This window comes from Hemiscyllium ocellatum, chromosome 28, assembly GCF_020745735.1.
Source record: "Hemiscyllium ocellatum isolate sHemOce1 chromosome 28, sHemOce1.pat.X.cur, whole genome shotgun sequence".
NCBI classification, from domain to species: domain Eukaryota; kingdom Metazoa; phylum Chordata; class Chondrichthyes; order Orectolobiformes; family Hemiscylliidae; genus Hemiscyllium; species Hemiscyllium ocellatum.
The window spans coordinates 43,898,935-43,915,802 of NC_083428.1; the positions used below are offsets into that span (position 1 = coordinate 43,898,935).

Here is a 16,868-nt window from a genome sequence, read left to right on the forward strand (position 1 = left end):
AACAGACTGTGTGGAGTTTGCACGTTCTCCCCGTGTCTGCGTGGGTTTCCTCCGGGTGCTCCAGTTTTCTCCCACAGTCCAAAGATGTGTGGGTCAGGTGAATTGGCCATGCTAAATTGCCCGTAGTGTTAGGTAAGGGGTAAATGTAGGGGTATGGGTGGGTTGCGCTTCGGCGGGGCGGTGTGGACTTGTTGGGCCGAAGGGCCTGTTTCCACACTAAGTCTAATCTAGTCTAATCTAATCTAATCAAATGACCTCAGAGTAAAAGATCCCCTAAGAGCTCATGATTCTAACATGTTAGAATTTAACGTTCAGTTTGAGAGTGAGAAACCTGGATCAGAAACAAACAAAACCAAACAGGGTTCAGAGCCATTATTCCAGACTGTTCCTTCAGTCACTTGAAAGTATTTGCTTGTTCTCTACTTAAGTACTGATGTACTACAAGTTGCTTCTCTTTGACAGCAGTGACAATGGAAATCCTGTCACAATTCCCTACTTTGGATTTTTCTTGTTAGAGAGTTAGCCTGACTCCTGATGAACATATGCATCTTTCAATGAATAGATCCAAGTCATACCGAAAATTTTCCAAAACAAAATTTCTGAAAACTGAACCTGCACAAAATTTTTAAAGAAACAGCAAACAGAATAAAGAGGAGCTGGTAAAATTAGTAGTGGATATGGATAATTTAATTAGATCAAATTATTTTAAAAGCATAATTTAAATTAAGAAATATAAAGATGCATTCACTCCAACTTACCACAGGAATGGAGGGTGTCGCCATGGAAATCAGATGCAGTCTGGGTGGCACCAACTGGTATCGGTGTAGGTGGACATGTCCAGAATGGTATTGGGGGAAGTTGGATGTCACCCTTTCTTCCCTGTGAAGTCATGAAGATTAAAAAAAAATTACATCAAAAGATCCAGTTCTCATCACAGGACTGTTTTTGGGAGAATTCAGTGATCAAATGAGTTTCCACAGGAATTACCAACTGCAATCCGGCCAGCATCGAGTCTTTAACAATTCCTCACTCAAACAAATATTCATCAGTGAGATGAATATCCTCTGGCTCTAGGGGCAAGGTCAAAATTCAGAAAGGGTGATAGTCTCATCTGAGGGAGGAGTGGAACATGCAGCATTGGGGCAGGTGTGCTGAGGTACTGGCATTGCAATAAGGGGCTTTCATAGCTAGGAACCAGCAAAATGCAAATCACATCATCAACAGAAAACAGCTAAAAGCAAGCCAAGTCCAGAGATATTATTCAGTCACGTGAACTTTATTGATGTAGTCATGAATAGCACAATGATTAGAGATCAAATGTCACACATTACATCCATTCTGTGAGTAAAGCAAGTGAGACCAGTACAACTTGGCTGCATAGTATGATGCTTCTGCCAGAGCTCCTCAGCTCCCTGTTCCCTTTCTCTCTCTTTTTTTAATCCCTCTCTCCCCTGAGCTCAGGAGGTGAATCCTGGAACAGCGGCAGGTACAGGCTGTGAGCCGCAGAGCAGCTGTGAGGAAGGCAGCTCCTGGCAGAGACTGGCGTGGAGGAGGCAGTCCTGGGTCCTTACCTTGGAGTAGCTGAGTGCAGGCACAGAGCGGACTTGGAGCAGAGTGGGATTGGCTGTTGGACTGGGGTTTGGCACAGAAGGTCAGACCACGTGTGGAGACACTGTGCTGAGCTGCTACAATGTAATGTTTATTTGAAACGATTTTTTAGCTGGCTGTGAAGTCAATCCTTTAACAATGTCTTATTTGTAAATTATTTTGGAAACTCTGAAGTAATGCAACTACTTTTTATTCCTCTTTTGTATCCAAGATTTGTACCGAGGTACTTGTACCTAAGATAGTGCCCTAAGAGGCAGACATTGTAAAAGCTTTACACTGTACTTGTACAATGGAGCACACGTGACAATAAACAATGTTCTATTCTAAGATGTAGGAGGAGAAGGCAGCCATACAGCCAGAGTCTGCTCTGCCATTCAATGAGATCACGGCTTACCTGATAATACTCAAAGCCGTTTTCCTACCTTCCCCCTTGATTCCCTTTCTGTCCTAGTTCTCTCCTGGCAGATTTTTAATGAACCAGTTTCTACTATCCTCTGCAGGAAAGAATTCCATAGATACATCACCCCACCAGAAGAAATTCTGCCCTATCTCATTCTTAAATGTGCAATGGATGGAAATGTTCTGAGAATAGGCAAGGAGGTGGTGCTGATGCTGAGATGAGATCAGCCATGATCACATCAAATAGTAAAGTAGGTTCAAGGGGCTGAATTGCCTACTCCTGCTCCTAGTTCTTATGGTCTAAGGTCCTTGGTCCTAGAATCGCCCACCAGGGGAAACCACCTTTCTACAATCTTTACCTATTAATTTCCTGTCTCAATAAGGTCACCTCTCATTCTTTTATGTTCCAATGAGTACAGGCCCAAACTACACAACCTCTCCTCACATAAGGGGAGACAACAGCCTCGCAGTAATGTCACTGCACTGTTAATCCAGAGACCGAGGTAATGGTCTGAGGATGTGGGTTTAAATCCTGCCAAGGCAGATGGTGGAATTTGTATTAAGAGTCTAATGAGGACCATTAAACCACTGTCAATTGTTGGAAAAACCCATATGGTCTACTAAACTACCATCTGAACTACACCTGTCTCTAGACCCACAGTAATTAGGGTTGCAATAAATGCTGGCCTCGCCAGCAATGCCCTCATCCCATAAATGAATTGTTAAAAATCTATTCATAAAACTGTCCCTTCATACATGGTATCAGTCTGGTGCACCTACTTTGGATTGCCTCCAATGCCAGTATATCTTTAGGGTGGTACAACGGCTCAGTGGTTAGCATTGCTGCCTCACATCACCAGAGTCCCAGGTTCAATTCCAGCCTTGGGACGGTCTATGTTGAGCTCCCAGTGTCTGCACGGGTTTCCATCTGGTGCTCTGGTTTCCTCCCACAGTCCAAAGATGTGCAGGTTTGGTGGACTGGCAATGCCAAGCTGTCCATAGTGCCCAGAGACGTGCAGGCTAGGTGGGCGAGCCATGGTAAATGTGGAGTTACACAGATGGGGTGAGGCTGGGTCTGAGTGGGATGCTCTTTAGAGGGTTGGTGCACACTCAAAAATCCTTCCAATGGCTCTTTCTACACTGTAGAGATTTTATGATATTATCTTTTTTTAGTTAAGGAGATCAATACTTTACAATAGCCCAGCTGTAGTCTGACTGGTGCTTTGTTTAAAAATGTGTTGCTGGAAAAGCACAGCAGGCCAGGCAGCATCAAAGGAACAGGAGAATCTTCTTCAAGAAGAAGGGCTTATGCCCGAAACATCGATTCTCCTGTTCCTTTGATGCTGCCTGACCTGCTGCGCTTTTCCAGCCACACATTCTTAAGTTCTGCTCTCCAGCATCTCCAGTCCTCGCTTTCTCCTGGTGCTTTGTTTAGTTTTGTCAAAACCTCCATACTTTTAACTTATTTAAAAGGAAATGAGTATAAAATTCTATTTGCCTTCTCTATTATTCACTGAACTTGGATGCTAGTTTTTGCAATTTATGGATGAGGAATCCCAAATTCCTCTGTCCCACAGTTTTTCTCCATTCAAATAATATTCAGATCCTCCATTCTTCCATCCAAAGAGCATAAGTTCACACTTCCCAACAGTATATTCTCTGCACCACATTTTTGCCCACTCATTTCACTTTATGATTTCACTCGATATCTCTTTATGACTGTTTGCGCCATCCTCACCACCCACCGCAAACTTAGTGATAGCAGAGTCACTTTCCTCATCCAAATCATTACCATATATTGTAAATTATTGTGGCACCAACACAAATACCTGCAGCATACAACTACTTACAGATTGCTATTCTGAAAATGCCTCCCTCATCCCATCTCTGTTTTCTATTATTCAGCCAATCCTCTGTCCATGCTAATATCATCATCTCCAACATCAGGGGCTTGTATCTTCTTCATGGCACCTTTTCAAGCACTTTCTGAAAACTCGAAATAATACATCCATTGTTTCTCCTTTATCTATTTCATCTGTTAACTCACCTAGAATTCTTTACGGAGGTATCAGGCATAATTCCCCCTTCATGACATCTTGCTGACTTTGGTTGATTTATGTATTTCTAAATGCTGTACAATTACACCTGTTATGATTAGATGAGATTAGATTTCATACACTGTGAAAACAAGCCCTTTGGCCCAACAAGTCCATACCGACCCTCCAACAAGCAACCCACCCAGAACCATTCCCCTACATTTACCCCCGACTAAGGCACCTAACACTAGGAGCAATTTAACATGGCCAATTTACCTGACCTGCACATCTTTGGATTGTGGGAGGAAACCGGAGCACCCGGAGGAAACCCACGCAGACATAGGGAGAATGTGCAAACTCCACACAGACAGTTGCCCAAGGCTGGAATTGAACCCGGGTCCCTTGCCACCCAAACGATAAACTCTAACATTTTCTCAATAATCGATGTTCAGCTAACTGGTCTACAGTTACCTGCACTTTGTCTCCTCCCTTTCTAAATTAAAGGTGCTACATAGAGCATTCAAAAGATGCCAAAGACTTATCCAGAATGTAAGGATTCCTGGAAGATTACTGCTAGTGCATTCACCATCTCTGTAACTACTGCCTTCAATACCTTAGGATGCATCTCATTAAGTCCAGAGAAAGTCTTCAACCCCATTAGCCTCCCTAGCACTTCTTCCCTAGTGATGGTTATTATATTAATTTGTTCTCCTCCTTTAGCCCTTGAATATTAAGTAATTTTGGAATGTCTTAGTTCCAGTCATTTCCAATAAATAAAGCAAATAAACCTATGAATCAGGTTATTTTGAAATTTGCCACAAGGAGGAATCATGCAGGCAATTGATTCACTGGTGTCTCAGAATAATTAGTGGTCTGAGCGAATCTTTACTATTAGGCAATAATAAAAGTAAAAAACTGCATTTGCTGCAGATCTAAAATAAAGACAAGGTGTGGGAGAAAGCTAGCAAGTTTAGTACCAATTCAGTAGTAGTCTTGGACTTAAAACAGGGAGAAAGTGAGGACGGCAGATGTTGGAGATCAGAATCAAAGAGTGTGGTGCTGGAAAAGCACAGCCAGCCAGTCAGGCAGCATCCGAGAAGCAGGAAAATCGACGTTTTGAGCATAAGCTCTTCCGAAATGTCGATTTTCCTCCAGTACCATACTCTTCGACTCTAGATTTGAAACAGTAATTCTGTTTCTTTCTCCACAGATGCTGTCAGAACTGCTGAGTTTCTCGAGCATTTATTTCAGCATCTTTTCTTCAGGTCACAGAACAGACTGATTTCTCATTCCCTAGTCAGTCCCTGTGACTCAAGGACTGGTGCTATTCTGCAGCATCACAAGAGGAGAAATTATGTTCACGCAATATTAAGCAAGTTAAAACTTACCGGACTGTCTCCATCCAGTGGTTTCTTTGGATCTCGGGGCCCCTTTGCTGGTACACCGAACACTGTTGTTGCTGCTGATAGACTGAGCACTGCTGCTGTTGCTGATATACAGAGCACTGTTGCTGTTGTTGATACTGGTACACAGAGCATTGCTGCTGTTGCTGATAGACTGAACACTGTTGTTGCTGCTGATACACAGAGCACTGCTGTTGCTGCTGCTGATAAACCGAGCACTGTTGTTGCTGCTGATACACAGAGCATTGTTGCTGCTGCTGTTGCTGTGGGGTACTAGCTGGCACTAATGGAGTGTTCATTAGCAGAGGAGGAGCTGCTAGGGGTGGCTGCTGAAATGGTACCATGTGTAGAGGTGGCACTGGCTGCTGAGAAGTTGGCATAGGTGGAAGCTGTTGGGAAGCAGTCGGTCTGTATGTTGTTGAGAGTCCAGGTTGCATGCGAGTATGATAAGATGGCACTGGCCGTGCAATGGGATAACTGGTTGAGGTGGGAGGCTGACAGGACAGACTTACTGCCTGAGTAGTGGGTGTGGGGCGAGCTAAAGCTCTTGAGAACGCAGAATCTAAAAGGAAGCAAACAGGTAGATTCAGTATTAAGTTGATTCATCAAACATCAAAGTTCTAAATCTGCTTCATTACATTACACAGTACAAGCAATACATTTCAGAAAATTCTAAAGAATTGTTAGAACGCGGAAGGATGTCATTCAGCCCACCCTGTCAGCACCAACTCAAAGAACAAATGATCGGCTTGTTGGAAATATTGTCACTAATTCTGAAATGAAACATACCTAAAATATGTAAACATTACCCTGTCAAACTAGTTCCAGCGAGATCAATCAGAAATCTGCACTAGCAAAAAGAAACTGAACCATGTTTTCATTACAGTCTTTCTAGGCTGCATGAATAATCAGGATTTTGGCGACTACTTTATATTGATGGTCACAAATTCTGGGAGCGCCTAAAAGCGGAACTATCTTCCACAACCTGACAAGAATAAAAGCAAAATACTGAGGGGCAAGGGGAAATCTGAAAAAGTGCATGAGACGCTTTGGAGAAAAGCTATAGTGAATTCATAACTTTCATTTCTTTCTGCGCAGATCTTGCCAGGCCTGCTACATTGCTCTAGTACGTCCTGTTTTAACTTCCCCAAATCTATTTGCTCCAGTCCTTGTGGCATGGTGGCTCACTGGTTAGCACTGATGCTTCACAGTGACGTGGACCCAGGTTCAATTCCAGCCTCGGGCAACTGTCTGTATGGAGTTTGCACATTCTCCCAGTGTCTCCGTGGATTTCCTCCCACAATCCAAACATGTACAGTTTAGGTGAATTGGCCATGCTAAATCACCCAGAATGTTCAGGGATGTGTAGGTTAAGTGCATTAGTCAGGGGTAAAATTTACAGTAAGGGTAGGGGAATGTTGTTCTCTCATTACAGAGACATGACTGGTGGGGAGTTTAACCTGTGGGTCACCATACCTCACGTTTTGGGCGGAGTGGGTGGTGTGGGGGTGTAGAAAGAGAGTGCAGGACCTTCATGGTGACTTCAACCACTACAAGAACTGAACCTGCACTGTCACGGTCATTGTAATTAGTGGCTGGTTTAGATGCAAACACTAATACAACATTGGCTTTTATTTCAAGGATGGAGTTGTCTTTCAATTGCAAAGAGTCTAGTTAGGCACCATCTGGAGTACAAAAGTCTGTCCTGGACACCTCAAGGAGGATATATAAGCCATGGGGAAGGGGAGTTACAGATTTAGCAGAAGGATACTAGCTTAAAAAGTGTGCATTGAGGAGAACTACTGGACATAAAAAGGTCCTATGGCAATATTTTGAAGAGGAGCAGATGAATTATCTCTAGTGTTCTTGCCAATTCTTATTCCTCAAATCAACTTCACTAGAACATTACTAACCTGCTATCACATTGCTCCTCATTGGAGCTTGCTGTGTGTAAACTGACTGCTGCCAAAGTGACCATATTTAAAAAAAAACTTCTTTAGTTGTTACATGGTTTAAAACACCTAATGGTGAAAAGTGCTCTCTAAATGTAAGCTTACTTGAGTAAGGAAAATGAAAGGGTAATTTGAGGAAATGCCTCGATCGAAACTTGTGTCTCTGTCACACTCCGGCCGTGCTTTCCAGTTCCTGACCACTTTGACTGAAAAAATATTCCTTATATTACCACTGGAAATTTAAAGTCATTGGAAAAAGAGGCAGAGTCTACTCAGGAACGTTACTCTAAACCTCACAGGCCCTCCGGAAACAAAGAAAAAGCCACTAAGGGAACTTTAATTGACTTGAGTTAATCAATTAGCTCGTGGAACAAAATGGGGCATCAATTTGCTTAAATTTGTGCTTCATCCCCTCTAGCAGCATCAACTGACCAGGTAACATATCGTAACACACTAAGAGCAGAAACAATAAAGGAAACAGTGAACCAAGTAAGAACCCTGAACCAAAATCAGTGATTAAAATAGATCGTGGTTCATCAGCACTAACTGAAACGTGGCACCAACTAGGTGAGAACTGACACTGAAACATGCCCGAGAATAACTTTCAGGGTCGCTGCATTGAATACAGAAATAGGGAGGTGATGTTGCAGCTGTACAGGACATTAGTGAAATCACTTTTGGGATACCCTTTCAATTCTCATCTCCCCGCTATAGGAAAGATGTTGTGAAACTTGATAGAGCTCAGACAAGATTTACACATTGCTAGGGTTGGACAGTTTGAGCTATAGAGAGAGGTTGAGTAGGCTGGCGCTATTTTCCCTGGTGCACAAAAGGCTGAGGGGTGATCTTGTAGAGGTTTATAACATTGCGATGGGCACGGACAGGGTTAAAGCCATGGTCTTTTCCCTAGAGTACTTCAGCGAGTCCAAATCTGGAAGGCAAAGGTTTAAGGCGAGAGAGGAAAGTTTAAAAGGGATGTGAGGTGCAACCTTTTCACAAAGAGGACAGCATCTGCATGGAATGAGCTGACAGAGGAAGTGGTGGAGGCTGGTACAAATACAAAGTCATCTGGATGGGTACATGATCAGGAAGGGTTCGAGAAATGGGACTAGGTTAATATAAATATCTAGTTGGCATGGAAGAGTTGGATTGAAGGTCTGTTTCTGTGCTGTACATCTCTATGACTCAGTGTTAGGAAAGGACAAGGAGAAGCATTGCATCACCGAAATGCTCAGAATTTAAATAGAAAACAGTTAATGCAGAATCTTTTCAGTTTGTTAGTCACATTAACAAGAGTTCAGAACAACACATCAAATGCTTGAATGCGATATTGAAGCGAATGAATTTGTTTGTCCACAAACATAAGTTATAACAATAAGGGATTAAACTCTGCAATAGTAGTATTCCATTCTGGACATTATAAATTTTAACTCAACTAAAACTCTGCTTTCCATAATCCTTTCAAAAGAATATCAGAAACAGGGACAGGAGTAGTCCACACATTTGCTCTGCCATTTAATACAATCACAGCACTTTCAATGTTACTTTCTGCCCACATATCTCTCAGCATCACTATCGCTGGAGCAATCCCAATCATCCATGGTAGAGAATTCTACAGATACACAGACACGGAGTGAAGATATTTTGCCACATTTGAGCAAAAATAATGAGCCTCTTATCTCTTGATTCTTTATGTTCTAGATTTCTCCTCTTTGTAGCTACCTAATCACATCCATTCAGAATTGTGTACATTTCTATGAGTTCACCTCTCTCGAACTCCAGAAAGTGTAGGCCCAATTTACACAGCCTGTTATCATCAGACTACCCAAGAATCAGTCTAGAGAACTTCTGCTATATTGCCTCCAATTCAAGTGCATTCTTCCTCAAAAATCAAGATTAAAAATGCCTTCTACAGGTATATTAAACAGAACATGATAGTCACTTGGGCAATCAAGCTTGTAGTAGAGATGGAAAGAATAGCAGAGATTCTAAATAAAGACTGAATCTCAGTTTTCAGAGATGCAGAGGGCACTGCGATTAGAGAAACACCAAAAGAGGTTATGGAAATACAACTGCAAAGTGTTTCATCTTGTTAAGACAAACCAGAGCAGGACTTATAATGGTAGTGCCCTGGGAAGTGTTGTCCAACAGAGAGACTTTGGGGCGTAGGGACATCGTTCTTTGAAAGTGGCATCAGGTAGACAGGGTGTTGGAAAAGGCATTTTGTATGCTTGCTTTCATCAGTCAGAGCACTAAGCACAGGAGTTGGGACATCATGTTGCGGTTGCACAAGATATTGGTAAGGCAAATTTGAAGAACTGTGTACAATTCTGGTCACCCTGCTATAAGAAGGATGCTGTTAAATTGAAAAGGGCGCAAAGAAGATTTTACAAGATGTAACCGAGACTGGAGAGTTTGAATTATAAGGAGAAGCAGGATAGGCTAGGATGGTTTACCCCCAGAGCATAGGAGACAGAGGGATGATCTTATAGACCTTTTAAAATCACTAGGGACGTAGATAAAGATGAGGATTGCGATTTTGGAAAAAATTTGTAGATTAGGTTTTAAGTTGCTCACTGAGCTGGTAGATTTGTTCTCGGACGTTTTGTCACCATGCTAGGTAACATCATCAGTGAGCCTCCGATGAAGCGCTTTCTATTTATGATTAGATTAGATTAGATTACTTACAGTGTGGAAACAGGCCCTTCGGGCCAACAAGTCCACACCGACCCGCCGAAGCGCAACCCACCCATACCCCTACACATACCCCTTACCTTACACTACGGGCAATTTAGCATGGCCAATTCACCTGACCCGCACATCTTTGGACTGTGGGAGGAAACCGGAGCACCCGGAGGAAACCCACGCAGACACGGGGAGAATGTGCAAACTCCACACAGTCAATCGCCTGAGGCAGGAATTGAACCCAGGTCCCTGGCGCTGTGAGGCAGCAGTGCTAACCACTGTGCCACCGTGCCGCCCTCAATCTTGACTTGGTTTGTGGTGGGTGATGTCACCTGCAGTTCCTTTATCTGAGAGGTTGATAAATGGAGTACAAATTGATATGGGGAGACTTTCAAAGATATTTCAACCACACAGATGCCTCTGAATTATCAGGGCATTTAAAGGATGTAGTATGAGGTGATAAGACCATACATCAAACTCCAGATTTATACCAAAAATACAAAATCACAAGGAGGTTTCAACTTGTACAGGATCCCAGTCTGGAACCAGTGAAGATTATGCACAATTCTGGGCCCTCTCTGAAAATGATGAACAAAATGGATACAGCATAGTCTAACAGCACTTGATAGAAGGGTCTGTAGTATGGCAAAAGACTGGGAAAATTAGGGCTTTATCATTGGCAATAACAGGTCAAAACATGACTTGATAAAAGTCTTGCAAATTTTTTTTAAAAAGCAAGTCGTGACTGATTAAATATTTCCACTGATTAGTGATAGCTCAAGGCAGGGGAAAAGCCTGCGAGAGAACTGCAAGGCATTAAAAAATGTGTGGTTAGAAAAAGGTTAGAATTTCAAATTTTCTGATTGTTAATGCTGAGTCCATGAATACATTTAACAAGAAATAAAATTACTGTTTGGGGAGAAAAGAAAAGACAGGAACATTCAAGTATATGATGAAAAAGTAGAAGTTTGGGAGTCAAGGGCAAGAGGAGAACGAGCAGATATTAAAGGATATGGAGAGTTAATGGAGAATGAGAACTCTGGGATAGTTAAGTAAGGCTTAAATAATAACTTACTTAAACTATTAATAACTCGAGTGGAATTAATTGGCTGTCAAAAGAAGATGGAATGGACAGAAAGGCCTGTTTGAGCTTTTACACTCCTTAAGTCCAGAAGTTAAACCCTACAACTTTATTAGTCCAAACTGAATGTACCTGTGAGAAACAGAAAGAGGCATGTTACACATACACCCTAATGAAAGAGATGGGTGACTGGGGGACTGGTGAACTGGTGAGGTGCACTATTTCCTTGGTGACCCTGGATTTCAACTGCTGTCTAGTTTTTCTGAATCTCACTCAGTTGGATGGTGGACTGCCGCCAAAATGCTGAAGCAACAAAGGTAGGTGAATGAACTGTGCTGTGCTGCTCTGAGCCAGCCTGGCTGCTATTACCCTCGTTTGGGGGAGTGTGCCATATGGTCGGTGACAAAACAGTCGGTGTCTGCAAGACCCTGGGCTGGGCTGTACCAGAGTGGCTTCCATTCACTTCCATCTCTTCAGAATTATGGGCATGCCAAGATGGTGTCTGGGCACTGCTCTTCTGGGCACCTTCAACTCCATCAATATCTTCGTCTAGGTTAGTGAGATCACATGAAGAAGCCTAAAGTTATAGTAAGGAAAACAATCAGTGGAGGCAGTACAAGATAACAATACCAGATACTCAATTTCAACATTCACACGAATGGCACAACTAACATCCTTTACCAAGGTGGCTGCTGCAGTATTGTTACATTAGACACCCACATCTATTCACTTTTTGACTAGAGTGACGTGTACTCGCAAACAATCCTCAAGAAGAGATGTCTGTCCTCCAATAAATCAACTGACTCGAGCAGAATTTGAAGAGGAGGGTGATGCCAAATTAGGTCAATCCTTGCACTGCAACTGAAGTCATGGCTTCAGCAATGTCACAAATTACAGGTGAATTTTATGAACAAGGCTTTCTCATAAAGGTTCATAAAGTCATGTGGTACATGGATTGGGTAACTAGACAAGGTATTTTCCCTGAGGTAGGGAAGTCCAAAACTAGAGGGCATAGGTTTAGGGTGAGAGGGGAAAGATATAAAAGGGACAACTTTTTCACGCAGAGGATGGTGCACGTATGGAATGAGCTGCCAGAGGAAGTGGAGGAGGCTGGTACAATTACAGCATTTAAAAGGCATCTGGATGGGTATATGAATAGGAAGGGCTTAGAGGGTTATGGGCCAAGTGTTGGCAAATGGGACTAGATTAGGTTAGGATATCTAGTTGGCATGGATGAGTTGGACCAGAGGGTCTGTTTCCATGCTGCACATCTCTAGGATTCTAAAGGACAGGACATGATAGTGTCATTAAAGTATAATTTTGGTATGTATGTCCATTGTTGGTGATATCGAGTTCTAGTTTCCAGGCAACCCTATGCATTAAACAACATTCCCCCAAATGAAAATGTTATTAAAGACTGAGTTGCAGTTGGAAGATTGAAGTGTCACAAGGACGAGGGAAGAACATTCCTAGGAATTAAATCACAACCTCAGGTTTTTACATAGCACCTTTCCATTCTTGACTAGATAAGTGCTTACCTGATTTCCCTGCGTGGCTGGAATGTCCCCTCCTCGTATGTTGGTACCACTGACCACAGACTGTGGCCTAGTTGGTTGAATGTGCTGGAATTCTGGTGGTGGAAAGTGGGGGTGAGGTTGGTGGGTCCATGATTGATGGCTCTGATTGAGGAATTGGTTGTGGGAATGAAGATGGTGAGGCTGAGAAGGCTGGGCTTGGTATGTCTGGCCCTGCACCTGCTCAGTGTGATACTGCTGGAAGTACGAGTGGGCAGGGCAGGGCCGGTGAGAGCCCAGTCTGGCAGAACTGCATCGACAGCGCTGGGAGCAGCAGGCACTATATTTCGAGGCTCTCTGAAGTTGGCAAGATGGTGACATTGCACTGACAGAGGTCACTGCCCTCTCTCCTATATAAGAAAAATTATTAATTAATATAGCATGTATGGAAAGGAGGAGCCAATCACAATGTCGAGGGGAAAGCAAAAAAAAAGTGCAGAGAGGGTCACAAGGTTTCACATTTTTATTTCAGAGAAATCAACAGCTTCACTTCCTGAATGAGCCATAACACGATCCACCATCAGTGATGTGAATCATTCACTACTGTGTTAGCTACTACCACAGTCCCTAAAATTTAGACTGCAATTCAGTCCTGTGATCTGTAATGGCAAACACTGATAGCTGCAGAGACATAATGCAGTAGGCCATTCAGCCCCTCCAGTCAGTTTCACAGAAGTAGCCCATTCACCAATGAGCTCTTAATTAGATCAGGACTGATGTACCTCAACTTATTTCCATTTCTCCTAGATACCTTATTCAACAATCTCAGAATCAACTCCAATTGATCAGCAATATCTACTGCCTTTTAGAGAAGCGAGTCAGATTTCAACATCACTTTCTGGGAAACAGCCTCCTGATTTCACTTCTAAGTAGTCCAGATCTAATTTGGAAAATGTTGCTCCATCTATCCTATTGTGCTACATTACCACATAACTCAATTATATCCTTCCTCAATCTTCTAAACTCAAGGGAATGCAGTACCATTTATGCATGCTATCTTCATGAGTGTATCCATTTAGACCCAGTATTACTTAGTGAACCTGATGCACTTCTGACAAGATAAATTTTTAAGGTACATTACTCAGAATTCGACATAATACGTGTATGGGCTCAGCCCAGTTAGGCTTGGATACAGTAGCGGGGGGGGAAATGATGCTTTAAATGCCTCAGAGAAGGTCGACATTCCATGAGCCTTCAGATTTACCAAACACAAAAACTTGAATGGTCTCCGCAGTGGCATCTGTAGAAGACTGGCATCTCTGGGTGGAAACTTTATTTGAATTTTGACAAGATACTGTAAGGTCTTGGCATTTTCTTCTTGTAACATTCCAGGTTAAGTTTAGAGTTCTTTCAGGTACAGCTTAACGCCATAACTTGGCAGAGAAACTGTTTTCTTTTTCTGTAAAAAAACAAAAATGTCACGGTGTCCTGGTTCAGGTTTGAATATTGTCACTCTAACTGACAGGACAATATCTTCCAACCCTTTACTTCTGCAAGTGTCTGGTAAGGACTAAACAATGACCCTCAACATCAGGTAAACTACAAGGCAACCTCGAGCTAAAGTAATGGCCAAAAGAAGAGATGACCACTACGTCTCAGGTACCTGCACTACATTATTAGTTCGGAGAATTTGAACAAGTGACTGGCATGGAGTAAACTACCTGCCCTGGAAATAAACATATTAACACAAATTTTAGCAGAAGACATTTGTTATCAGGCAGTTGTATTCTTCAAATGGGAGATCAAGCAAGGAAGGTGGAGGAAGACAGGAGAACAGCTCTCTAACAATAATTGTTTGCACAAAGCACATCTTGGCGAGCTTTTCATTGTGTTCACTGGGACAGTTCATAAGAATACAAATTCAAGGTAAAACCAACATTTCTACTGCAGGAGAGGAGAGTTCTGACTGATTGGCAAACAGATTCTAATTGGTAAAGGCATTGCCACGGGCAATGCATCCATTGACATTGCTAAGTACAAGATCTGTCAGTCTATGAACCCATTTTAAGACAAGGACACACTGCATCAAAATCAGTCATTTAATCCAAATTGGTCACGTCAACATTAATGCTTCACGTAAGTTTCCTTCCACCTGCCTTCAAATAACCTCATCAGCAAAGCGACCTACGTCTCTCCACCTCACAAATTTGTCCATCTTCCCTTAAAGACATAATTCTGGGATGCAATCAAACCTTGGTCCCAGAAATTCCACACAAATCCAAATGTCTCCTTCCAACAAGTATCCATCTAACAGCATCTCAAAGGTTTAAACTAGAGGAAGGAGGAGGAAATAAAAAATCACCAAATACTTCGAAACAGCAAGCAATGCCAAACAGAATAGGTCGCCTAAGGTTACTGAATTCGGAATTGGGAATGACATGCGGTAAGATTACATACAGAAGTCACTATAGACCATGCAGACAATAATGAATTTCCATTAACTCAATCTCAAATACAACCCTACATCTACATTATTGGATCAGCATTAGGAATTTTCCTGCCCCCTCTTAAACAACCTGCCACAGCTCTTCCCATCATGCTCCTCCCCACCTTCAATTCTTTAAAACATCAACTCCAATGTATCAATTTAATACAGGAATGACACTGCCATCATTCACATTGGTATTTTCTAACCTCAAAGCTTTGACCAAGCAATAAGCCGTAGTTTGTGGGCTCTGCTGAATATGCTGGCAGCCCTCTTTTTGGTCAGAGATTAGATTAGATTAGATTACTTACAGTGTGGAAACAGGCCCTTCGGCCCAACAAGTCCACACCGACCCGCCGAAGCGCAACCCACCCATACCCCAACATATACCCCTTACCTAACACTACGGGCAATTTAGCATGGCCAATTCACCTGACCCGCACATCTTTGGACTGTGGGAGGAAACCGGTGCACCCGGAGGAAACCCACGCAGACACGGGGAGAACGTGCAAACTCCACACAGTCAGTCGCCTGAGGCGGGAATTGAACCCAGGTCCCTGGCGCTGTGAGGCAGCAGTGCTAACCACTGTGCCACCGTGCCGCCCAAGATTATCCTTGTGTGCACAGAATGGGACAGGAGTAGCCACTTGAGGCCTATTCCACCATTTAATGAGACCACGGCTGACCCATAACTTTTGACCCATATCCCTTAATACCTTTGCTTAACAATAAAAGTATCTATTTCAGATTTAAAATTAACAACTGGTCTGGCATAGAGAGTTCAAAGAGAGTTCCAAACAACTACATGCTTTGTGTAGAACTACTTCTTAACATCTCTGAATGGTCTGCACCTAACTTTTTGACTATAGTTCTAGAATCCCCAACCAATGGAAATAGTTTAACTTTATCTTCAATCAGATGACCTCTTAACCTTTTAAATTCAAGAGAAAGTAGGCCTAATTTGTATAATCCCACCACATAACTTAACCCCTGAAATCCAGGGATTCATTGTTATAAGCCTACGCTACACTCCCTTTACGGTCAATATATCCTTCCTAAGGTGGGCTGCCTGGTACTGTATTCTCAGTACTCCAAGTGGGGTCTAATCAAGATAAATCTTTATATATGAGGTTCTGACAGGCAAGATTAAAACCTTGGTACAAACAAAGTGAAAGAAACTTCCACAGAAACTAAATTTATTCGAAGTGTAGAAACTCTTAAATCTCAAGCTTCCTCTGCTTATATTTTTCTGTAGTTTGAGTGGAACCTGCAGCTCAAGTAACTGTTAATGCAATGTTGCAAAACTTAAAAATCCATGGATCAGAACCAGCTGCTCTCAGCTTCAACAAGAGTGAACAAATTATCAATCCAGAGTTTCCCGTGACTTGTAAGTTTAAATCTTCATCTTGCTCCGTCCTTGGTCTGCTGCAGCATTCCCATGCCAGCCTGAGATCCAGCACCTCATCTTCCCACTGGACAACATTCTAAAACTGTTTTGGACTCAGCACTGGGCACAATAATTCTAGATCACAATGCCAGGCCCTATTTTGATTCATTTCTTTGTTTTGCCCCTCTCATCTTTCTATCATTTCCTTGATATAGCTTTTCAGGATAATGTTTGTTCTGAAGAAGGGTCACTGAACCTAAACATTAATGCTGCTTTCTCTATACAGATGCTAACGATTTGTTTTTGTTTCTGATTTCC

At 42.5% G+C, this 16,868-nt stretch overlaps 1 protein-coding gene across 7 annotated transcripts in view; it reads right to left on the reverse strand.

Annotated features, from left to right (window-relative positions):
- Positions 1-16,868, reverse strand: part of LOC132829036 (E3 ubiquitin-protein ligase arkadia-C-like) — a 93,861-nt gene that overhangs the window by 45,755 nt on the left and 31,238 nt on the right. For 6 of the 7 annotated variants that reach the window (XM_060846311.1, XM_060846312.1, XM_060846316.1 and 3 more), the window contains exons 7-10: positions 12,703-13,088; positions 11,534-11,741; positions 5,432-6,008; positions 759-879 (exon numbers count right to left, since the gene is read on the reverse strand). In XM_060846311.1, coding sequence (XP_060702294.1) covers positions 759-879; positions 5,432-6,008; positions 11,534-11,741; positions 12,703-13,088 — 1,292 coding nt within the window. The remainder of the gene's footprint in view (positions 1-758; positions 880-5,431; positions 6,009-11,533; positions 11,742-12,702; positions 13,089-16,868) is intronic. The other variant, XM_060846315.1, reaches the window with a different exon arrangement.